This window comes from Festucalex cinctus, chromosome 21 (genome assembly GCF_051991245.1).
Source record: "Festucalex cinctus isolate MCC-2025b chromosome 21, RoL_Fcin_1.0, whole genome shotgun sequence".
Lineage (NCBI taxonomy): Eukaryota > Metazoa > Chordata > Actinopteri > Syngnathiformes > Syngnathidae > Festucalex > Festucalex cinctus.
This window is the reverse complement of record NC_135431.1, coordinates 12964614-12989291: the sequence shown is the minus strand read 5'-3', so window position 1 is coordinate 12989291 and position 24678 is coordinate 12964614. Positions and strand designations below refer to the sequence as shown.

General features: G+C 41.7%; 1 protein-coding gene across 1 annotated transcript in view; it reads left to right on the top strand.

Annotated features, from left to right (window-relative positions):
• Positions 1–24678, top strand: part of klhl29 (kelch like family member 29) — a 240283-nt gene that overhangs the window by 55781 nt on the left and 159824 nt on the right. The window contains exon 3 of the mRNA XM_077509773.1: positions 16327–16638. Coding sequence (XP_077365899.1) covers positions 16366–16638 — 273 coding nt within the window. The 5' untranslated portion in view covers positions 16327–16365. The remainder of the gene's footprint in view (positions 1–16326; positions 16639–24678) is intronic.

Below are 24678 nucleotides of genomic sequence, written 5' to 3'. Positions count from 1 at the left end.
GTTGCCTCTAGGGAAACCTGTGCAATAGACCTGTTTTTCTGTTTTTGTCGAGTGTAGGCGTCTTAAAGATTTCTTTCCTCTTGTTATGAATCTCTAACCTTTTTCTCTGGCTCATGTCTTTTTGTACAGGCCAAATTGCCAGCTCTTACATTTTTAATTGGTAAAGCCAAGTTGGCTATTTATATTAAGCAAAGACAGGAATTGCCAGGTTTTGCGCCCTGGCCTTAAGTTGAACCCTGTGGCTTATGGAAATCTAGCATGAAGGCAAGGTTGAGTTGTTGTTTTTTTAATACAAAAAGAGCTAGGGCTATTTTTTGTCTTGCTAATGCAGCAATGTATTTTTGTTAATTTTCTTCTGTAAATAAAGTGTAAATCTTGTCCTTGTATATCTTGATCTTGTTCTGTTTCTTCTTTGCCACCTCCCGTTTTCCATCCAGATAATGAAATTAGACGGCAGCAGCCCTTCATCTGCATTAGCGCCATTTGCGAGACTAAACAGCCTGCTAATTTGCCATCCTTCTCGTTGGTTAGCCTGACGCCCATTTGCATAATTTCAAGCGGTCCGCTTTCTCTGAGCCGGCGAGAGGAAGCAGGAAGCCGTCGCCGCCGGCTTGTTTGATCCCCGTCTCAATATTTGTCTATCGGGTAAAGGGCTTGATTAACGGAACAAAAAGCGATCCGCCACCCGGATCGTTCCTCCTGAACAGTCGATCCGAATTGAACCGCGAGCCCCTTTGATTGCGCCTCACCTTCGGGTTGTGACTCATGTCGTTGAAGAGGCTTTCATCGCCTCCACCGTCACTTTGTTGAGTGACGTCTCGAGGCTACGTGGAAAAAACATAAGACACACAAAACCTTCCTGGGTTATCTTTTTCTTCTCTTCACTGGCAGGTGTTCCATTAACCTTGAAGGCTGACGCCGTCTCCAAGTAGCCTCATTACCTCACTCTTGACGAGCTCTTAACTCAGATGTCGGTGTGAATTTTTTTTTGTGTGTGTGCCATGGACACACCAGGAAGAGCGAAAGGGACAGCATGACCTTCCCCCCCACTTTTCGCCTCCGTGCATTAATGAAGAGACGAGGCGTCCTCTTGTCAGAGACATTTTGCGAAGTTGGCTTCCTTTCTCCTTTATAGCACTTCAAGTATCGCTGATGTTAGTATAGGGCTCTGGGATTTTTGAACTTTTTTTCTTACAGGCAAGAAACTGCCGCCTCATAATACCCCTCTAATAGTCAGCAGTGTTGTGACATCTATACTTGTATCAATATTCCTCACTATCTGTTCATTTGAGGTCAAATAGATTTTTGTCCTTTAACTGTTCAAGAGCTCAATTGATTTTCAATGCAGCAACCTATCTGACTGCATGGCGATCAACTATCAGACTTTCAGTGACAGTTTGTCGATGAATGTGCCTTACGAATGTTGCTCGCTATCCATCCCAAATGATTGAGGGTGTTGTGTGACAAGCACGTACTAGTAGCTAAGGTCAGAAATTGGATTGATAGGAACATTTTGTTACCAACATTTTGCTTAGAGATATCACAATTCTTAAATCTTTTAAAAACGAGTCCCCTGTCAAGCCAGGACTGATTTGGACAGATACGAGCATTAAATGTCATCTTTAGAAGTATTTCTCTTGGTTAAAAGGTCACGAGAACTCTTAACTGATGTCCGTCCGACGATTTCCCGGTTGGCCAATGATATGACGCTTATCCCCGCTAGCCCTGATGTCCGTTTTGGACAGGGAATGTTCTTCCTCCTACTTTCTACTTTTTCTGCGACACACGCAGGTCATTCATTTCCTCTGTGCTGCGACAGAAGTCACATGTCAGTTCATGTCAGTTCTGGGCGCATTCGTACGTGATCCGTAAATCCGATCGAGGAGTGTTCTTTCCTGACAACATGCCCTCTATCGCCGTTTTTCCATTTCAGTAGATTTTTATTTGAGCTCAAGCACAGGTGGTGCGTTCTTGTCTTTATCCTGTCTTACTAGAAATCTCACCAATCTTTAGTTTGATGGATTTAGGAGTTCCCAACATGAAACCCCAAAACTCGCTCAGTAGCTCATGAAAAAGTCTCAAGGACCCATGTTGATGTTGAACAGGAAGGTCGCCATCTTGGTTTGAAGCATCCATTTTGCATGGACACCAGGTACTTTGGCGAACTCTGACTTGGGAGTTTGCCCAAATGGACCCCAATTGGGATTCTCAGAATTCACCATGAAACTTGGCCTCGGATACCAGTTTAACCAGTTGACACAAAAATGGGTGGACAAGGAGTCCCGCCTATGTTTGAAGTTAAACTGGAAGTCAGGTTTTTTTACTTTTGAAGTAGCCATTCCGAGCAAATTCTAAGTACTGTATAGTGCTTTAACAAACTCCCAATTGGAAGGAATCACCATGAAAGAGACGATGCTGAACCTAATACCACCAACTGTTCAGAAAACGGCAGTTATCCAAAGGTTAGCTGGAATAGAAACCAGAAGTGAACATGTAGAGAACGGTACCTCTTGGTTATACAGAAACCTAACAAACGTTCCCTAGACCTTGAGGGAACCAACCAACTTCTGGGCCCTTTTATTGTTGCTAGTGGACTCAATTAGTAGTGTTCCTTCAGTACGGTTTTGATCTACAATGACCAACAAAATTAGACTAAAACTTAGACTGATGTTCTAATCAGATCACTCCGGAAGGGGCTCAAAAATTGTCCATGTTAGCGTCTCGTATGGAATATCAATCGCTGCATTTTGTCGGGATTTTAACCACAGATCCTCCAAATTTGCTTCTCTTCATGCGTGGTCATGTCTCCCCTGACCACAGGTCAAAGTGCCACCAAGCGATGCCTATTTATTCAGTGTGTGTGTGTGTGTGTGTGTGTGTGTGTGTGTGTCTGTGTGTGTGCGCCATTAGCATTGATTTACCATTCTGCAGGAAAAAGCCCAGTAAATGCCATGCGGCTGTACCGCGGCTTGTTTTATTTATGAACACGTTTCCCGCCGAGACATTCATTATCTTGCGTGGTTAGAAAGCTCCAGTGTAGCAACTCCGGGAGCTTCTTTTTATAGCCAATCCCCAAACTGCTTCCTTAGTGGACCCAGTTGGATTTTTACCCCGTCTTTACGCACGACACGGGGGCATTGTTGATTGCGCCCGCGGTGCCGGCTTCTCGTAAATGAGCGCTTGTTAAAAAGCCGGCTTACGGGGAAGAGGCGTCGGACACTTTGCACGTCACAAGATAACCTTGCTGTCATTTTGAGGGCGACAGAATGGCGGCAAAGCGTCAAGATGATTAGAACCGGACCGAGGCAGATGGATTGGCTTCGCCGTTCGTGGGCGGCTAATTAAGCTTAAATTGAGCAAATTGATCAGCGCGGAGTTGCCGGCGTCCTTCGGTCCGCCGCCCGCGCTGCTGGCGAGGATGTGAGAACGGCGGGTGCAAAGCACGAGATGAGACAACTGGTCCGTTGCGGAATGCTGCGTTTACATTAATTGCATGCGACCGTCACACTTAATCTGAATAAGCGTTTTTGTTTTTGTTTTGTTTTTCTGACAAGAAAGCAAATTGCAAGTCTTAGCTTTTGTGTGCGAATGATAAGGAATAATGAGATTCGCAAGTGGAAGAAATTGACTCCAACTACAACACACACATGGACAAAATTGTTTCGGTGGCACAGGGTGTCCTTAGTCTGGACTGGGATCAATGAAATCGCAATTGGATGTGTGGAAAACCAACCATGTCCTAAAGAGCTCTCTGGTCTTCACCGTGACATTGTAACTGGATGCCATTGTTGCGAGTTTCTTCCGTCGTAAACATTCCGAGATCAACTCCAAGTGGTGTTGTAGCAATAAATGGAAGTGTTTAAGAACCGCAGCCACATCATTAAGCGCTCTGCCAAGTGGGCTCGCTTGACTGCATTGTGCCCACTTGTAAAGTTTGGTGCAGGAGGGATCAAGCTGTTAGCTTGTTATCGTGGAGTCGGCTCAGACCTTTTAACAAACGGAATCAAAACAAATTAGCGGCATACAAAAATGGCTGAAATTGCTCTTGTATTGTCCTTGGTAATGGTGCTTTCCCAACCCTAAAAAAAAAATCCTGTCCCTGCCCAAGACCTCGAACTGGTCTGTGACCCAAAGGTTTGGTAACCCCTTGCGTAAACAAACAAACAAAAAAAACCCTCTCCAACGAATGGAGGTCACTTTCTCCATGCCAACAAGCTTTGATTTCCCGACGTGTCATTTTTCACGCACGCCACTGCTCCGGGGACACACAAATGGATGCGGTGCGGTCGGCGAAGTGGCGCGCGGCGCATACTATAAGTCACTTAGCCGTCGTCACAGGCCACTCGTCCGTTTATCTCCATCCCTGCATCCATTAATCTCCCTTTATTGTAACCCATCCGGTTAGTGGCTAGCCAAAGCCGATGAGACGGCCCATTACTTATTTAGCGCCACTTTGAAAGGGGTGCCGAATGGTGGTGTGCGTGTGTGTGTGGGGTGGTCAATGGAGGAGACGCTCTCGGTAACAACATTTGCTGTCCAGTTTGAAGACCCCGAGATGGAATCAAGTCAATAAAACACGAGGTACTGCGTGATGGGCGCGTAGTTAAGTGAAGGTCAAGCTGCTGGGTCGGGACTAATCTGCTCGGTTGGATGACGGCGGTGCACATTCTGGAGGAGAAAGTGTCCCCCCCCCGAAAACACTTCAATATCCTCTAAATCAATGTGACCTGCTCAGGAGCACATCACCCAGTTTGTACAGATGTACTGTAATATATTTTTCTTTTCTTTTTTTTTCATATCATAGCAGGCACTCGGCGGCCGAAGAGGAGCTGGTTGTGATGCATTAAGAGTCCATGAGAGAGGACATAAGATAAGGCAGCCGGCGTGTGCGTACGCGTGTATTTGTGTGTACATGCAAGGACACTGTCGCCTATCGTGATGATTCATGTAGTTTACTTTTTACACAATACTTACTTTGACCTTTTTTTTTTTTTTAAAGAAACAATCTTGAACTTGCCAAATATACCTTAGATAGAAAAGCTAAAAGTAATACTAAAATTACTAAAAACTAAACTAAAATAAAGCGTTGTTGACAAAAACGAATGACATAGCTTTGCTTTAGCTACCTAGCTTAATGCTAACAAACATTGCAAAATGTTATTGACATGCTAACAGTTAGCATCGAAAGTTGTGGTTTTCGAAACAACAGGTGTGCGGGAGGCTGTAACGAAATAATGGTATTTTCATATATTTCAATGGGGAAAGATGATTTTAAGTGTCTCGAGCAAATTAAATGTGTATCTCAAGGCTCCACAGTAATAAACAAATTCAAGAGGGCCTTTTGTGCACTCCCAGAATATTTGGAAAATTCAGCCCCTGAAACCAGTTTCACTTAGCAACATAAAATTTAGTTGGCATGTCAATCATGAGTGAAAAAAGTCTCTTGAAGACATGCTTGAAAATACACAGGAAGTCTGCCATTTTGGTTTGAAGCAGCAATTTGGAGTCATTTTCAGGGGTCTTTCAAAGAGCAACTTGTCCTGGTGATTTTGTCCAATGCCGACTACATTTGAGCCGTGTACTATATACTAGACAGATTATTAACGAGAATTTGCAAAAATATTGCTAATCTAAAAACGATATTGATTGTTAGCAGTCAAATGTTCTGTCTGTTAATTCACATCTTTATTGTTGGAAACAATAAGGTACCAAAATTGATTTTTTAGTTTTAATTCATTATTTTTTTTTTAATTAATTGGCAGTTTAATTGGTTATTGTAACTTTATTTTGGCAAATACAGGAATCTGCCTCAAAAAATCCATATTGGCCAGGCCCTCCTCGTTATAAGGAAACTTGGTCACTGAACCAATTAAATATAAATGACTGTAAAAGAAATACTATATTCTATGATTCCAAGCCTTAACACACAGCCCCCCTGTCCACATGATGCTTCCGACCCCCTCTCCCACCTCCATCTCCCCACCTCCTGGTCTACGTCTTGTATCACGCACTGTCACTCCGGCAACATATTAAAAAGGCGAGATAGCAGCCGCTCTGTTCTTGCCAGGAAAGTGATTTAGCGCGGGCTTGTGTTGATGAAAGAACATGTGTGTTTTTTTTTTTTTTTTGCCCACCACTCCTCCATCTCGCCGCGCTCGCTTCTCATTTGGCCTCCTCTTCCTCATCTTCTTCTTATACTTTATCTCACGCCGCCTCTCTGATGTCGTCCAGCAGTGTTCGCCGCTCCCTTTCTTCTTCTTCGCGTGGCTGATTCGCTTTGTTAGTGGAGGGGACAAAGAAGAACAAGGGGAAGGGTTTGTATTAAGTTTTGGGTTTGGGTTGGGGTTAGGTTTTAGGGTTCGAAATTGGGGTTAGATTTTAGAGGTAGGGGGTAGTTGGGTTTTAGTGTTCTGGGTTTCAGGGTTCATGGTTAGTTTACAGGTCACTGTATCGTGGATAGGGTTTATGGTTGAAGGTCGATGTTTGATTTGGGATGTTACAAGGCCTCGATACACCAATCCAACGTCGGCCAAATGTGACCGACACCTACCCCCTGTGGCGTCGGCCCAGCGTAGAAAAATGGCGTAAATATATACCGCACCGACCCTAACTATTACGTACCTTCACCGCACGCGCGAGAAACCTCTTTACAGGGGCGGGATATAAAAAGGTAAACAATGCATGCCAGTTACTTTTTCTCTCACAATGTCTTCCCACGTGAATGAAACCCTCCGGCTTTTTGCACAGTATCGTGTATATAAAAGTAAATCCTACCTTCTATACCCAGTCGTGTCCCCATGTCATGCCATAGTTTGACTTTCATACCTGTGTCGCAAAACCTTTTCAACGGTAGTATCATACAATGCCGGTCAGACATTGTACGTTCAAATGCGGAAGGTACAGCAGAGTGACGATGCACAAAATGAGCGGAAAAAAAAAATGGTCTAGGCGTTCCATCAGTACTGTTTATCCGCGTTTGTCACTTCCTTTTCTTGCCCGGTGCGCAGATTCGCTAGCTAACAGTCAATCACAGTGATCAAATGCCCCGACACCCAACGCCGAATCAACATGTCGCATTTGCTGGAAACGCCCCCCCCCCCCAACGTATTCCAACTCGATCCGACTTTATGACAGTAATTTATACATTGATCAGATGGCGCATGCCGTCGGCCCAATGCTGTCCGATTCCTAACATCGGATTGGTGTATCAACACCTTTAAGGTTCTCTATGAGGGTTTACGTTTTATGATTAGAGTAAGGTTATACCATTATTTTAGAAAAAAACATAAATACATTAATTACTTTTTAATCCGAAAAAGGTGCCTATTGATTGACAGGTTAACGCAACCATGCAGACGGACACGTAGCTTAATCCAGAGCCTTTAGTTGGACAGGGGAATTGATGTCTTATTGGAACGGTAGGAGGAAGTTAAACAAGTGTGTGAAAGAAAGAAGGTAGAGAAAGTTAATCCCTGTTAATTAATCCCATCAACTGTGGCTCAGCTTTGTTCACTCAAACAATCGGACTACTGGTGGGTTTAAAGACAATCACACTTTTACTTGACAGTCTGTACCATGCTCGAGCACGGTTGGTATTAATGTCTGGTTTGCTTGTTGAGGCCAAGGAAGTGTTTAGAAAGGTTGGACATAAATACCATTGTCATATAATGTCAGATCCTGAAGACACATCCGCATTAATCAGTTTGTCCACTCATGAAAGACGGTAAACAAAGGTGTCGTATTGAGTTCAGGAAGTAGTCGAACTGTGCAGCAAGGCCATTGAAAGTCACACTTTGGACCTGCTTATTTCCAGGAGTCTGAATATACCCAACATCAGACATCTTCTAGTCCATTGAGAACCATTCAGTAAGTCATCTGGTGCAGGTCTACACGGTGTGCCCAATCTCAAAGCCAAACATGAAGACTCAGCGTTTAGTTTCTATGCTCCATTAATCTGGAACAGACGCCCAGAAAACATCAGGTCTACTGAGAGTATCAACTCTGCTCAATCATGGTAGAAGACACACCTGTTGTTCACTGCTGCCTTTGACTAAAGCACTGTATCATTTTTTAAAGTGACTATTTTCACTGTAACTTTTGCTCGTGTTTCTTTGTTTTTATCTCTACTGGGTTTTACTGCGGTTTTTGCCAGTTTTTATATTTTTCTTTTCAAATGTTTGTATTTTTCTTTTTCCCTTTAGCGTTGTTTTCCAGTCTAGTTTGAAACCCTTATATTGTCTTGTCGCTGAGGTGTTGCTACACAAATAAACTTGCATTGCCCTATCTAAGGTTCGGTCAGGGTTTTAGGGTTAGATGATAGGGTTCGTTTTGGGTTAGTGAGAGTGAGATCCACTTTGTCTCCCAGGCTGTTCTCTTCCTAAAATCGAAGAATTCTGACTTCTAGTGCTCCACATTTTATGCCACTTTTCATTTATTTGTTTATTTGGTTAGTTATGTGGTAAACTTGAGTCAATAAGCGTGCCACACTCTGCTCCCTTAATTGCCCCGCAGTGATAAAGTTTTGCATAACTCAATTTGTAGCTTCTCAGTATTAGGGTTAGGTTCGAGGCTTTAGCGGTTAGTGTCCGGTTTCAGTGTTTGTTTTCGGTTTTAGGGTTATGATTAAATTTTAGGGGTGGATCACGTCCTTTTGCCAGGCATCAGGCTGCTAAGTCATTTGTAACGAATGACAAATTAGCGTCGGAGGCTGCTGCTAATGAGAGATTTTAATTATCGGCTAATCCGCTGGTCATTTTGTGATGAAGGGATCAATCATCGCCTCGTTAAGATGTCAGACAATTGTCGGAAATGAGCTCTCGTGTGCTGAGTAATACAGCTGCTTGGTGCAAAATGGCTGTTCTTTTACAGTGGTAAGAAGTAGATATGCAATTATCTCTACTTCTATTTAAGAACAGAGCGTAAGTACCTTTGACACTTGAGTTATTACAGGTTTTGTGCCTCGCATTTGAGTTCCTCAACATTCCCCACAAACAAAGGAAATAGCAACGTGTAGTAGTTTCATGTCCACAGTCTCCTGATCAATACTCCTTTTTGGTCATTTGAGCGGCCCCAGTTTGTTCCTTCCCCGCCTCGGCCCGACCGTGTGCCGGGTCATTAATCTCCTGAATGCCACTCCAGCCTCTCCAGGCGCTCACCACGCGTATCTGAAAGGCCGTGTGTTCATACCGATGTAAAACGTAGACAAAGAAGGGCTTTTAGGGGAAGTAGCGCAGCTCGATGTGAGATAAGTGGCGAAAGCGAGAGCCTCTCCTGGGATTTTTGCATCTTTCAAGGCCAAAGTGACAGAATTTTGAGTGATTGAGAGAATGTCACCTACCCTACAACAACTCCATGTGCGCACTTTATGAAAGGTTGCGGTCGTAGGACATCAACATGTTATATTACATTCGGGGATTCCAAGCGGAGGGGGCAGGACTGGGCCAAATGGACTGGTCTTGACTAGACTCCTCACTTATGGATAGAGACGACATTTTTAAACATGATGGAACGTTGATGCTTTTCATTTATCTTCCCCTGAACCAAATTTACTTTGTGAACGGTTTAATCAGCGCTTACTTACATAGAGTCAATCTCTCAATGATTGCTTTCAGATACGCAGTTTGCTTCGACTGGCCCCAATTAAAATGAACGAAAGGGTCAGCCCGCAACTTGGTCTTGGCCTGAATAAGTTGATGTCTTTGTTGGCAATTTCTGTGTCTGCCCATTTCGGTTTGAATTCCCACCTACAACCCCAACTGTGCTCAAATTTATCACAACACACCAGGCTTATTGATCGCAAGAACGTAAACAAGAAAGAAGGGTAGTGAAGAAAAGCAGCACTAATAAACAGAAAATGGAGCAATAGTGATGTTTGTTGCTAACTTAAATAATTATCTGGACAATATAGCAGGCTACAATTTGCCAAGTGCCCTTCAGGTTTAGGGCTAAGTTTTAGGAAACAAATTCAGGGCTATTTGTTAGGATTTCAGGTTATGATTGGGTTTTTAAAGAGTAACTTTGCGGTTTCTATGTAGGGTTCAGGTTAGATTTTATAGGTTACTATTAGGTGTGAGGCTTTAGGGTTAGTTTTTGTTGGGGTTTTTTTGGATTAGGTTTAGTGTTCAAATTTTGTTATGAATGTCAGGGTTTTGGGTTAGATTTTAGGGTTTAGGTGTAAATTTTAGGAATAAAATTCAAGCTTGGAGATTGTTTTGCGGGATTAGGATTCGGGTTTTAGACTAATGATTTACTGTTAGGGGGTTAGAGAGGATGATTTTCAGTTAGGTTTTTAATTTTAGGGTTAGGCAGGCTACAGAAGAAGTGCACATTATACTCATTTACACATTGAAAATATAACATGGCAGCAAATACTGAGCATGGATACTGAATGTTTACATGCTAAACCAAAGTCAAGGGTCAAATCTGTTGGTTACATTGGCATTAGGTTTTCCAAGGGTGCTGTGAGCATTTTAATGACCTTCATCCTATCTATGCCTTCAATAGCTAGCCACATAGAAGCAATGTTGCTAACGCCGCAAATCAGCCAGCACGGCTTAGCGGCAGGTGCTAGCTATTATGAACTTGGACCGGTGATCTTCAGTGTTATTATGGGCTTTAGCGTAGCATTAGCCACCCTCTCTGCCGATTACCTGGCAGTTCACATGTGTTTGTGAGTCAAACGCCTCCCAGTTGTCCCGTTAAACTGGCGCTATTTAAGCCGAGCCATCCTCTGTGTCGCTATTAATCACCCAAGCAGAAGCTATTTGGGCTGCAAAACAGCAGCTTGGCCTGCAGGCTTTTTTTTTTTTTTTTTATCTTTTTTTTTTTTTTTTTTTTTTTTTTTTTTTCTAGATGTCCTATATTTATTACAGGGCCCACTACTGCCTGCCTGCTTCTTTCAGGAGCACTAATGAGGTGTAGCAATTGTAGTTGAAGTACTAATTCTCCTCAAAGCGCCAGGATTAATTGCGGTGACTAATGCGAAGAATCAATCCCCAAAAAACGGTGTGGCAGGTACGCGGCGCTCTTCTTACGCTTGCTTATCCCTCAAAAGATGGACTCCCTAAACCACACTGAGCTTCAGCTCTTAATTTACTCAATTGGCTAAACTTCTGACCAAACGCTTCACGTCTTCATATAACAGTGATTAAAAATAAACAAATATTGTAATATATTGCATACAACACTACGTATCTCAATAACGCATCAAAAACTGATATAGCAGCTGTCATGTTATTTCAGTAAACAACATATGGACAGTCTTGGAAAATGTACGTTTTGAGCTGAAATTAGGAGCTCCACTGTATCCTTGAGTGGTCCAAAAAGCAATTAGCAGTAACATTTTAAAAGTAGCTAGCTATAGTTAGAGGTATTTTAACTTTATTATTACGATAAAGTTGTAATATACTATAGTGTTTGGAAATATTGTAGAAATTTTATCTTCTTTAAATTGACATTGTGGCTAACTTGGTCTGTTCCTGTTCCTGCTGTCCCTTCCTTCTTCCACTTCCAAAGTCGTGTACTTCTTCTGAAAAATCAATTAGCCTTTCTCCTTTACTTTGTTTTTGGAAAAGCCAGGAAGTCTCATTCTTACGCTGCTTGGTCGACATAAACAATTAGAAATATGGCTGTCGAAATATAGCTTGTTCCTGTTACTGCATTTGCAGGAAGTGACGTTTTTTTACTACTCTTGTCAAGAGGCAATCCGAAATCCGTCCATTTAAATTATCATAAATTTGTTCATAAATGTGGTAAATTTAAAGGCGGGGCCTTACGTTTTCACTCAGGAAAATGCACTATATAAATACTGGATGTATACCCATGAACTCCTTCTCAATCTACACCTCTGGGCTTTTGTTAATGTATGGTGGTGATTTTCCTAAATCCCCACCCCCCCTAGCCTGTATTTTGCCATTTTGTGTTTTGTCAACAGCGGGACGTCTCTGTGGACAGACAGTTGTATAAACCTCCAGCCAATCGCGGAGCGGAGGGGGCGTGTCATTCAGTCTGTGGACGGGGCGGGGCAAATTTGACGGCGGGAGTGACGTTATGTAGCCGACAAATTCGCCCGGCCCCGTATGCCGACAGTGAGTGACACGCCCCCCCGCTCTCCGATTGGCTGGAGGGGTAAACAAAAGGAAAAAAATCACCACCACACATTAACAGAAGCCCAGAGATTGAGAAGGAGTTCATGGGTATACATCCTGTATTTATATAGTGCATTTTCCTGAGTGAAAACGGAAGACCCCGCCTTGAATGTTTTAAGTTGACGTTGAGACTTTATCCTTTTCCTGGGTTTGCTGCCATCTCATTCGCATCCTTCTCTCTGAAAATGTTAGCTTTTTGAGAAAGTCCTGCATTTCTTTTTAGTTAGCAAAGCCAATCAGAAGAGTAACATCCAAAATGGTTCCTGTTGCAGGGCATGTTTGCCCTTTTTATTGCCTGTGCGCGTTGGCGCGCATGCGTGTGATGCTTTTGACGTTTCTACTCCTGCACCGCTGCTCTATTTAAATGTCAGGATGAACATTGTGTTGTCCTGGAGGATCTGTCAGCATATTCACTGTTTTGTGTGTGTAGTAGTGTACGTGTGTGTTTTTGTTTCTTTGCATTCGGGATTAGTGTTGTATGCGAGTGCATATCTGATTGGGGTGCGTGCGTGTGTATGTGTGTGTGCGCGCGTCTCGCGGGGGCTGCTCATTTACAGCAATATCTTGTTCTTGTAGAACTTACAGCAGATCCACTTTCGGCGAGGCTCATTTGTAGCGCGCACGCTCGCCTGATGGATGAATTGATCATTAGTGCAGCGAGTGTGTGTGTGTGTGTGTGTGTGTGTGTGTGTGTGTGTGCGTGTGCATGCGCGAAGCAGGGCTGCCACCAGGTCAATAGAAGTAAATACGACCACATATTGGAAATGGAGCCTGTGCTCTTTGGGAGTATCGGTAGCAGGCAGATTCAGAATGTGGCGGCAAAAAGCAAACATTGCACATTTGACACGCACACACACACGTATGCCGCCATCCATTTTCGAGCTCACGCACACATTAGCTTATTTGCTGGCTGGTAACATCCATCTGTCACTTTCCTTCCTTCTTCACGCGTATTCCCGCGTGGTTTCGATTTGGCGTGCGCCCGATTTGTCGCCAGGCGGTTGCTGTTCTTAAAAAGGGAGGATTTATTTATTCATAATAATAATTAAAACAAAACAAAAATCTGCTAATCACCTCCCGTCACTGATTGCACACCTACACGCGCCGGCGAGCTCGTCGTCTGGCAGGAAGTAAACAACAACAACAAAACGTTTACTCAGTGTAATTATGCTCTTTATAAACAAACATTAATTGCTGAGAATGGAGTGAGGTTCCCATGTTGGGAAAAATAATGCTTTGATACATCTGCGACCTCACGGCTGATTTTAAATATTTATATTGTCTACGTACCACAACACAAACAAGTAAATGGAGTCAGGCTCCCCGAGGCTGGAAAAGTTAGCGCTTAGGTACATCTGCGTCCATCTGCACTACTTTTTAATAGACTGTATCCAGATTGTGTATATAGCTGCAACAAAGTAAGTAAATAGAAAGAGGTTCCCCCAGTTGGCAAATTTAGCACTTGAGTAAATCACATGCCTGAATCTCATTCTAACTCGTTAGCGGGCCAAAAGATCATCACCCTTGCAATTCATCCAACTTCTCTGAGAAAATGGAGTGAGGTTCCCCGAGGCTGATCAAGTGGGCACGTCGATACATTATCCCAATTTTTTATATATATTTTTTAAATTAATGTTCACAATGTACATGGACACAACACAGACAAATAGAGTGAGGTTTCCCCAGCTGGCAAAATTAGCATTTCAATAATCTGTGTTGCTTAAAGGCCCTTCTATTGGAATAGTATATACGACTGCAAGACAGACTGGTGGCATGTGAATGGAGTGAGGTTCCCTTGGCCACCAAATTTAGTACATCAAAAGATCATCGCCCTTGCAACTCATTCTAGCTATGTAACGTGAATAGAAAGGAGTGACGTTCCCTTGGCTGTCAAAATTAGCATGTCTTAGATCTTCATAATGCCTACAGAGTAGTGGCAAGAGAATGGAGTGAGGTTCCCTTGGATAGCAAAGTTAGCACATTTAAAAATCATCACACCTGCAAATAATTTGAACGATTGCAATAATGTACAGTGTATATAGCTCCAACACAGACTGGTGGAAAAAGAATGGAGTGAGGTTCCTCAGGCTGGCAAAATTAGCGCATCAATACATCTGTGACTAAAATATCTTTTGCGGTGCGTTGTCATCCCTTGTATCGTAGTACTGTCACCATTTCTTCTCCCATTGTTGTTCATTGGATGTGACGCAAAATGGCCGAATGCCGATTGGCACCGCTTCCCGTGAGCGGTTGTGATGAATTTAAGTTTTTATCCATTCTGGCAGTGCGCACAGGTGTGCCGGGTGTCTGGCTTCCCTCCTCATCTTCCTCTTCCTCCTCCTCCTCGCTAGGCCCCGTTCTGAGCCTCCAGTTTGTATACACAGGCGCACACACGTGCAAAGACCTTTTAAAAGCCATCTCGTAGTTATGCTGGGATTTTAAGACTTGCTAATTGGGAAGCTCAAATCCATCTGCTTGCCTCACAATCGGAGTGGGATTAGTTGTCTTTTTCCAAAGTGACGCTATATATATATATATATATATATATATATATATATATATATATATATATATATATATATATATATATATATAATTTATTTATTTTTTCCCCCTTTATTTGTTCTCTACCTTTTTTACGGAAGAATTGCCCGGTTGCCCTTTTCTTTCCCCGGCTGAGGTGTGGAGCGGTGGAGATAAGGGAGAATATTAGCTGGCGCAAACCGCCGTCATTGTTCGGCCGGACGAGCACCATGTTCCTCTCTACGCCTCACATATTTTTTAGAGGTAATACAACTGTAGCCGCTCGGAAAATTCAAGGTTATTAAAGGGGGGGTGGGGAGCTGCGGCGGCCGGAGATTGAAGGGAGGAAAAAAAAAAAAAAGCATTAGAGTGACGTCTCAACACTTTTTAGTGGTTCTGCCCACTGCTAACACCATTTTTCAGTGATGGGGAAAGAGCTTCGTGATTATAGTGATCAGTATTATAACAATTTCTCAGCAGATATGCGTAAAGGATTTCGCTCATGGGGGTGAGTGGCTCAAGTCACAACTACACCGAGCAATTATGCTCAAAATAAAAATTACTAAACATAAATTGCAAAAATATTAGCAAAAAAAATATTAGACTAATATTACAAGAAATTGGAAAAATATTAGCAAACATTATGAAATATGTTAAAAAAAATAGATAAAAAAATACAAGAAGTTACAGAAGAAATCATAAAAGATTTTGTACAAAATTGTTGAATTAAAAATACAAAAATATGGTTAAAACACAAAAGTATGGATCGTATTTTTGTTATATAAAAAAAACCCAAAATATAAAAATATAGAACAATATTTTTCACAACAAATTAATATGGAAGAAAATCAGAAAAATAATTTGAAAATATCAAAATATAAGAAAAATACAAAATAATTATATATTAATGAAAACAGCCAATGAAAAATACATATTGCAGAAATTCTAAATTATTGGGAAAAATACACAAATAGTGGCTGAAAATCCAAAACCAATATTTGTCTTGTAATAGGGAAGAACAAACTATTTCAACGGAAATGCAAAATACATTACACAACAAATTTAAGACATGTAAAAATACGAAAATATTTGATAAATAGGGCTTTTAAAAAAGGTAATAATGAAAACATACAACCATTCAACAAAAACATACGAAATATATGATTAAAAAAAACTCAATTATTGGGAAAAAATATTTATCAATTTAAAAAAAAAGATGTAAAAGTCTCTACTCCATAAACTTTTGAAAAACATGGTCAAAAATTGCAAAAATATTGTATACAAAATACAAAACTATTTTAAAATGCAAATGAGAATTAATGCTAAATTAATAGGAAATATTACACAATATTTAAGAGCAAGTAATAGGAGAAAAGTTTTTGTGCCACAGTAACACACAATATGAATTTGTTTGTTTATAAATTTATTTATTTATTCATTCATTCACTTGACTACTTCTAGTTATTAATCTATTGATGTAAAATGTATACACTTGTATACTTACAGTGTTTGCGCTTATTTTGTACCATGTTTCATGTGCAGCACTTTGTATACGGCAATGCTTGTTTAAAATGCTTTATAAATAAAGTTGAGTTGAGTTGGCTATGAAAGATGAACCCTTTGACCTTTGTGACCTTTCACTGTGTGTGTCCCTTAGGCCTGCCTTTGCTATTCCCTCTGAGAGGACAAGGAAGTGATGTCACGCCACCACCACCGCTTCGAACGGGACTACCGGGCACCCTGGGAGCGGCGCGACATCCGCCTGTCGGGCCTCCACAACGGGGGAGCCAATCATAGCTGTGCCTCTGCCGTCGTCAACGGCAACAACCGCCCGGGGCTCCTTCCCCTCCCCGTCATCCCGTCACTGCTCCCCACGCCGGCCTCCGTCGTGGTAACGACATCGGGCGGCGACGCGGCGGTCAAGCGAGGCATCGCGGCGGCGGGCTCGGTCGCCTCGGCGTCGACCAAGGTAAGAAACTTCTGTCAAGTTTTTCGCCGCCGTTAACTTTCCTGTGGAAATGTTTCCGTGCTCGCTCGTCGTCATGGTTGGCCTCCGCCTGTCTCTCGGAGCTCGCCATCCGAACCGCTCCCGTCAACGCCTCGGTTCTTGCCAAACCATTTTTCCCTTCCATCCTCATTTTCTCACACTTTCTCTGTCTGCCAAGAGCGAGGCTCGTCCTCCGAGTTTCGGCCTCTCCGCCTAACACCCCCCCCCCCCCCCCCCCCCCACACACACACACACTTTGATTATGCAAATGACCTTCAGGCAGTGACGGTCTGACTTTTCTGTGAAATCAAATGAGAACAGAAAGGCAGAACGGTTTAAATGATTTGCCGTGTTTACGGCTTTGTGGTCGTACAGTATGTTGTTGTTCCAAAACGCGAGTGACTCATGTACATTGGCAATATTATTGTACGCCCACCAGCGTCCTCATTAAAAACACAAACGATCTACATCTAATACAAGAGCTCTGTCAAAGTCTTAAGTCTTAAATAAAGTTGAGTTGAGTTGAAAGAACCTCAGAACTGTAAGGCTAACGAGCTAACCTTGTAGTACACCGTAGTACATAAGGAGTCGTGGTTTTTGTTTTAGCAATCCTGAATATGCAATAAGGACTGCTCAACTCAATCCGACATCAATTAATTATGCCACATCAATTCCCTGAAATGTCAAGGACATGATAACAAATCCACAAATATAAAATTCCAAAGTAACTGGTCAAATAATTTAGTTTATTAATGAAAGTAATCACTTAAGCGTTGCACATTGAACATTGACAAGCAAGGATGAGATGAAAGTAGTTTCATAGTTCTAAGTCAATAATTGTACCGGTAAACATAAATTAAAATGATTCTGAATCGTCTTGAAGTGCCATCAGTCGGGTCTTTCATAAATGTAAGAAAATACTTTTAAATTTATGTGAACAGTAAATTTCAAGAAAAAAGATCAAATTGATCTTTAAAAATTCTATTTTCTAAAGAATTTAAGGGAAAAAAATATTAAAATCATCGATTCATTCAACTATAAATAAATATTGGGCTTGAAAAGGAAAATCAATTCGATATCGATTGTTTGTTTTTTAACACAGCCTTAGTATTTGACCAGCTAAATAACAATATAAACCAGGCAAATGATGTGTGCATTAAGATAACTTGCATGCCCTATTCCGAGCGGCTTTCTTCTTTCTGACTCAAAATCTGGCCTGATTTCATCCCCTCAACAAGAACCATTTGTAGCGCCAGACTGGTTGTAAAATGTAATTGAATTGAATTTTTAGTCTGACCCGTCTAGCTTTAGCCAGCCGTAAGGACTCTGAAGTTGAGACATGGTTTTGGTCGTACCCCTGGGTTGATTTCATACCTCCTTGGGCATAGTTTAATCTCATCCCATACCTGTTGATTTCCCGTCAGACACGTCGATAGGGAGCTCGAAGTTCTCATGTGTTGGAAGTTTGAACTTTTTGTTGGTTCACTTCAGCAATCCTGGTCACAACGGCCATGACTCTGATGGGTCCAAAATGCTGCTTGGGACTGGTGGACACTCACCTTTTTGCAACTAAGACCTCCCCCCGTACCAGCTTCATTCCTGTTGGCTATGTCTCTAGCCAGCAATTGGGTCTTCGAGTTTTACCCGTTCCTATTATTTTGACGTATTTCAGCATTCTTGAATAACCGTCAAAAGTCTCCATAAGCTGTGTTGGCACTTTTCTTTTTGTGACCTAATCTCCTCCCATACCCGTTTGGCTCCTGCCATCTGTGGCCAGAGATCTCCAAGGTCTAGAGTTGGACTGACCGTTAACTGTCGGAGTCATTGCTAGAGGCAGAGATTGCAGACCGTGAATCAGCGTCGCTTAGCCTCCTTTCTGCCAGCCATGGTTGAGGTGTAGGAGGCCAGTTTATGCAATGCATCAGCGACTTGACCATTTGTCAGTTTGTCCAAGTTATCTCATTTGGTTAAAAACGAAGTTGAAGTCATCGATCGGCTCTCCCGGGAGATAAACGCGACGTTGTGATTTAAGCGCACAGTTCCCCTGAACGCGGAGGTTGCATATCGTAAATCTGCATTGGCGCTAGCCCACTCGTTGAGATCTCGCCAACTCCCGCCACAGCCGTTGTCATCATTCAAGCACAATTAGGTGACATTCCTATAAAGGCACTTATTATATTTGGTGTGGTGGGGAAATGTTAGCGCGTTACCGCAGCGCTCTTCCCAGGATGCCACACTGTTTGTTTTTACCAGAACTTTTTTGTCATGACTCGGGTCATGCAGGGGTAATGTTTGAGTCTTGACTTATGTCTGGGGTCACTCCAGGGTTAAGTTTGAGTTCATGACCTGTAAAGTTTGGGTTCAAGTGTCTGTTTTGAACTGATGTAACCATCATCTGGTTTCAACTGGAAAGATGCTACGTGATGTTATGTGATGTCAGGACCTGTGTGATGTCAATCTTTAATCCTTTACTTAGTGACAACCAATCTGATCGATTCACTGTCTGTAGTAGCGTTCTGAGAAGTGTTTGTGTTTGCCGGATTATTGCCTTCTGTTCATCTGTGCAACTCTGTTTCTCGTCTAGTCAAGTTTGTTCTACGCCTCTCGATGTGAATAAATTATTAAAACCTTATTTGTGTCTGCACTTTGGGATCCGACCTCCAGCACGTGACATTATTTTCCCCCCACCTCTTCCTGCGTAAAGCTTTTTCAACGGCTCTTTGCTAAATGGGCAACGGAGAGCGACCGTGTCTAAAAGGCAAAGCGCTCATCTCGGCTTTAATTACGACACGGGCGTCTCGGGAGCCAGCCAACACCTCCGGTGCCTGGCTTTCCATCTCGGCTCCCCTCTGCCATTCGCTCAAATCGGATGAAAGCTGCTGGCAGCTCCGGAATTCCTATTGGTAACGTCCGACATGTGTAAAAGCGATGCTCCATAATCTTCACAACCAATCACGGTGTGGATTGGTGCGACATGGGACAAGTTGGCTTTTTTTTTTTTTTTTTTTTCTCACCTGTGTGTGTGAGAGTGTGCGTGTGTGACAAGCCCACCATCTGGCGTTATTGTCCGTTACCGATGTAAAGTTAACGGCACGGAACAGCAGACTGTAGTTAATTCTCAGCGATGTTTTTTTTTTCCCTCATCCCAAGTCGCTCCGTTAATTATTTGTCAACGGTTTTCCCATCCCGTCGTCGCATTCATAAAGAAATCATGCCCTGCTCTTAAACAACTCACCCGTATCGACATAAAAACACCACTCGCCAGCGTTCGCCGCAATTTATACAAACATCGTAAAGGTTTAACAAGATGCGTCCTTGTCGTTTTAAACGCCGTGTTCCAAACCAGATGCATTAAATGGGAGGCACTGCGACGGGATCACTTTGACCCACGGGCCGAGATGGTAACAATAAGTCGATGTATTTATCAAATGTTATTGCTGTGTTAACACTAAAAGTTACGATTATGACTTTTCATAGCGAGGGATTTCAGGTTTTAGGTTGAAGGAGAAGTGTATGTCTTCTTAGATTTTCCCAAAAAGAAGATACTGTCATGACACGAGTCATGCAGGAGTAATGTTTGGGTCTTGTCTCATGCCTGGGTTAAGTTTGAGTAGAGTTCATGACCTTGCCCAGAGTTCACGACCCGTTATGTGTCTGTTTTGGGTATTGATGTAACTGCATCCAGTTTCAACTAGTTTAGGCTATATGATGTCTAGACTATGTGATGTCAGGAATCTTTTATGCTATATGATGTTTGTTGATGTCAGGAACTATCTGTAATTACTGGGTTAAGAGCCCATCAGAGAATTCCATGTCAGTACTAGTACTCACATGTCTATCCACAACCAATGAGATTGATTGACTGTCTATTTAAGGGTCTGAGAATTGTGTGTGTTTTGCCGGATTATTGTTCACCTGTTCCTGTGTACAGCGTCTCTGAGTTTCGGTGCATCTCAATGTGAATAAATAGATAAAATCTTATTTGAGTTTGCGCCTTTGGGATCCAAACCTCTCAGCACACAACAAATACATTATTACTGTCGCACTTTCCTAAAAAGAAATCAATTGAGCTGTTAATTCAGTGTATGATCATTCGTTTGTTGCAAAAGAGATTAGATTTTCCTAAAAAAGAATTTTACAAATATATGTTCTACTTTCCTAAAAAGAACAGATTTTAAAGTAGCACTGAGGAACTTTTCAACCTCAAATATTTTTAGAACTCTACTGATGAAACATCAATTTAAAACTAGTTGAATGCTACCTTTGCTATGGCCTAGGGGTCGGTATCATTTTTACTGGCACTAAGCAAACTTTGAGGAGGATGGTAGGAACACTGCCACACAAAAAATGACAAATGTGCTGACTGCTTTTTGGCATGCGTCACTCCCCCTTTCTCCATTCGTTACCAAGACAGAAGTCAATTTGAATGTCGACGCTCAATTACTGCTTTCCTGGCAGAAGCTGCAAAACAACTTTTTAAAAGTTTTGTCTGAGGAGACAAATAAAAGAAAAATGGAAGCTACCCAGATAAAAGGACAGTCAAGGATCAACACTGGCCCGGCTTTCGCTGGCTGGCATGAGTTCAAAAACAACACATTGCGCTCGTCCTCATGTGAAATGTGGTCTTCCTTCAGGCATAACGTTACCGCTTTTGTCCATATGGTGCCGCCATAATCAACATCAACTGAAAGTTCCTTAAGTGTTGCTTTAAAATGTTGTGCTTCCGACACAATACCCGGTAACGGTACTTGCTCATCCGTAACAATAATAATATGAATTAAACAAGGGTCAGCTTGGGTGTAAGACATCAGTATTAATACTGCCTTTTAATCGATGAAGAAACGCTTCAATACGTGCACACTGTGACTGGAACTGCTGTTTTTTCTGACATGTTTTTCATGTGATAATTGAAGAGATGAAAAAGAAAACGTGGCGGTCACACCTTGGTGCGAAGCGTTAATATTCATAAGACGATTAATCACTTACATAAATGAGTCGCGCTCCTAAAAAAGAAAAAGGAAAAAAATAATCATCCACGCAGCAGCCAAATATAAAAGTAGCGTGGCGACGCACCGGCTTAACAGCTGAGCTTTTATTCATGCAAATTACAGCGAATAAAAATGCAGGTTTCGGTTCGTGCGATGTTCTCTCGTCCTCTATCCGGGGGTGACCAAAGAATTCTGCACTTATGAGAGTTAGAGTACTTTTTATTTGGCTTAATATTTCATTTTTACTTTTTTTTTTTTTTTTTTTTTTTTTTTTTTTTTTTTTTTTTTTTTTTTTTTAATTCTGCTAGCTTTCATTAATTTTTAGAGTGGGGTTTCTAGTTTTTTAGTTCAGTAATTTGTTTTAGTATTAGTTTTGGTTTAGTTTTTTTTAATATGTCGTATTTGTTGAATGCAAGATAAAAAAAAAAGGGTGTCACTAAGTATTGTATAATAAAGTAAACCAATTCCCAAACAATTCTAAATAAAATAAAACAAATATTTACAAAATAATATATAAAATAATCAACTCTGAAACTCATGCGTGTTAATTGACAAAGATAAAAACAAAGGGCAATTTTGCAATAAATATAGTTTGTAATTTTTCAGTGTGTTTTAAGTTTTTTTTTAAAAGCACTCATTTTTATTTTATTTCACACTTATCAGTTACTACGCCAATCACTATAATATCTGCGTGCATTCATAACTAATAATGCAAGAACGAGGCACTCTAAAGCCATCAAGCCAACCCAAATACACAGATTACACACGTCTTTGCACATTACCAGCAATTATCTTTAAACTTGTACAACATGTTTAGAAACAAATCTTTCAATTGACTTTACGGGTCTTTAAAAGTACAGAAAATAAAATCCAGCATTACTTTCCACCACTGGTCACATCTTGTAACTCTGCTTTGCCGCACACGATTGAGAGCTTTCCGGGGACTTTCCGCAGAGATGCCCGCGCATAAGCTTTTTTATTGTATCCGAACGAGGTAATGATGCCGCTGGAGGCCAGATGGACAGACAGACCGGTCGTCATCTTGTCAGAGCGCCGCAGCAAGTTCCAGGCGGCACGCCGGCAATCCCCGCTCGCTTTGTCGGCGGGAGCTCGTCATGTGAAACAACCGAGGCGCCTTGAGCTGCTAAGTCCCCAAAGGGAATGTGGGATGTTCAAGGAGTTACGGTGGAATAAGAAAGAACACCCTCCTTTTTCCCAAAGCTTATTGAGCTGTCAGGTTGCAGTCCTGGCCGCAGAATATTGATTTTCTGTCACATGTCCAAAATCTGGTCCCAATCTTCAACCTTTTTCCTCTGAAACTTCTACAATATACTCAATTGATGACACTGAACATGTTCCCAGTCCTAGTTGTAGAAGTAATCTTTCTGATAACTGCTTCACATCTGAGTTGCATGGATTTTTGTCCACATTTTGCCTCAATGTTTGGGGGGGGAAAAAAGTCATTGTTGATTTGCCACTTAACTTTCCTGGACTCAACTAACATTGAGTGGTTTCTTACAGTTGCTTCACATCTGTGGTGCATTGAATCTTATTTTTATACTCATTTTGCCACATTTTCAAAAATCCACTGCACATTTTCCAATAATATATTTGATTTCCTGGACTCAACTACCGGTAATATTCGGTTGTTTCTGACAACTGCTTCACATCTGAGTTGCATTGGGTATTATTTTTAGCCGAAATTCCAGTCACAGTGATTATTAAAAAAAAAAAAAAAAAAAAAAAAAAAAAAAAAAAAAAAAAAAAAAGCCGTTGTGCATTTGCCACTGAGATTTAGTTTTACCGATCTGAACTAATATTGTTGTGGTTTCTAACAATTGCTTCATATCTGTGCTGCATGGAATCTAATTTGTATCCTCGTTTTCTACACTGTTTTTAAAATAGCATTTGTGCATTTGCCAATTACATATTTTGCTTTCCTGGACTCAACTATTTTTTTCCCCTGAAAACTGCTTGTAATCTGTGTTGCGTGGGATGTGATTTGTCCAGTCTATCTGATTTAAAGTAAAATAAATAAATAAAAAATAAAAATTAAAAATTAAAAAGACACAAGGTGTAAGGTTTTGCTCCCCTGCACTGAACGAACATTTCCTTCTTTGTTTCCCCACCGCTGCTTCACATCTGCGTTGCATGAAGTGTACTCCTATATCATCCGAGGACTACTGGACTCTATTCCTTATGATTTTTATCTGCAGCTTTATTGGTTAAATGAATATTGACTTAAATGAGCACTTTTTTGTGCCTTCACATCTGTGTTGCATGGACTATGATTTTTGTCCACATTTCCACAGTAGTATCAATTAATACGACAATGTTAAAAAAAACAAAAAAACACTCATCTGTACTGTACTAATGTTCTGTTGTTTCTGCTTCACAACTGCTCACATCTGTGTTGCATGGAGCCGATACAGTTGTGATATGATGCCTGTCTCCAAAATGCTATTTAAAAAGCAATCGTGAGCTTATGGATGCAACCTGTTAGGCCAACAACACCATTAATATAACTCAGAAAGAAATGAGAGGAGACAATAAATAAGTTGTGATGTTTCCACAGGGGACCGGACAGGCCTCATAATGAAGACGTAGTATGTGTGTGTGCGTGTGCATGACACTGTGTGGCCGTGCCTGTACTTTAGTGCGTTTCATTACGCTCATTTAAATGAGGTCGTTAAGCCAATGAAATGAGGTCCTATATATTTGGGAGTGGGTACAAAAACACAACACTCGGAAGTTGAGTGTGTGCGTGTGTTTGTTCCTGGGGGATGTCTGCATCACGTCAAGTATGCCGATGTGCTAGCATTAAGTGCAATAACCACTGTAGCATCCTGATAGCGCTCTATGAACAACTTGACAATAGCGGCTATTAGGAGGCTTTAATTAGCTCTCACCCAGCTTTAAATAACAAGTAACGACCGCCTGCCCCCGCACTGCACGCACGCGCGCATGCACACGCTACTCACACATAGAACGAGTGGGCCCTCATTAAGGTGTTCTGGATGGAGTCTGGGGCTGT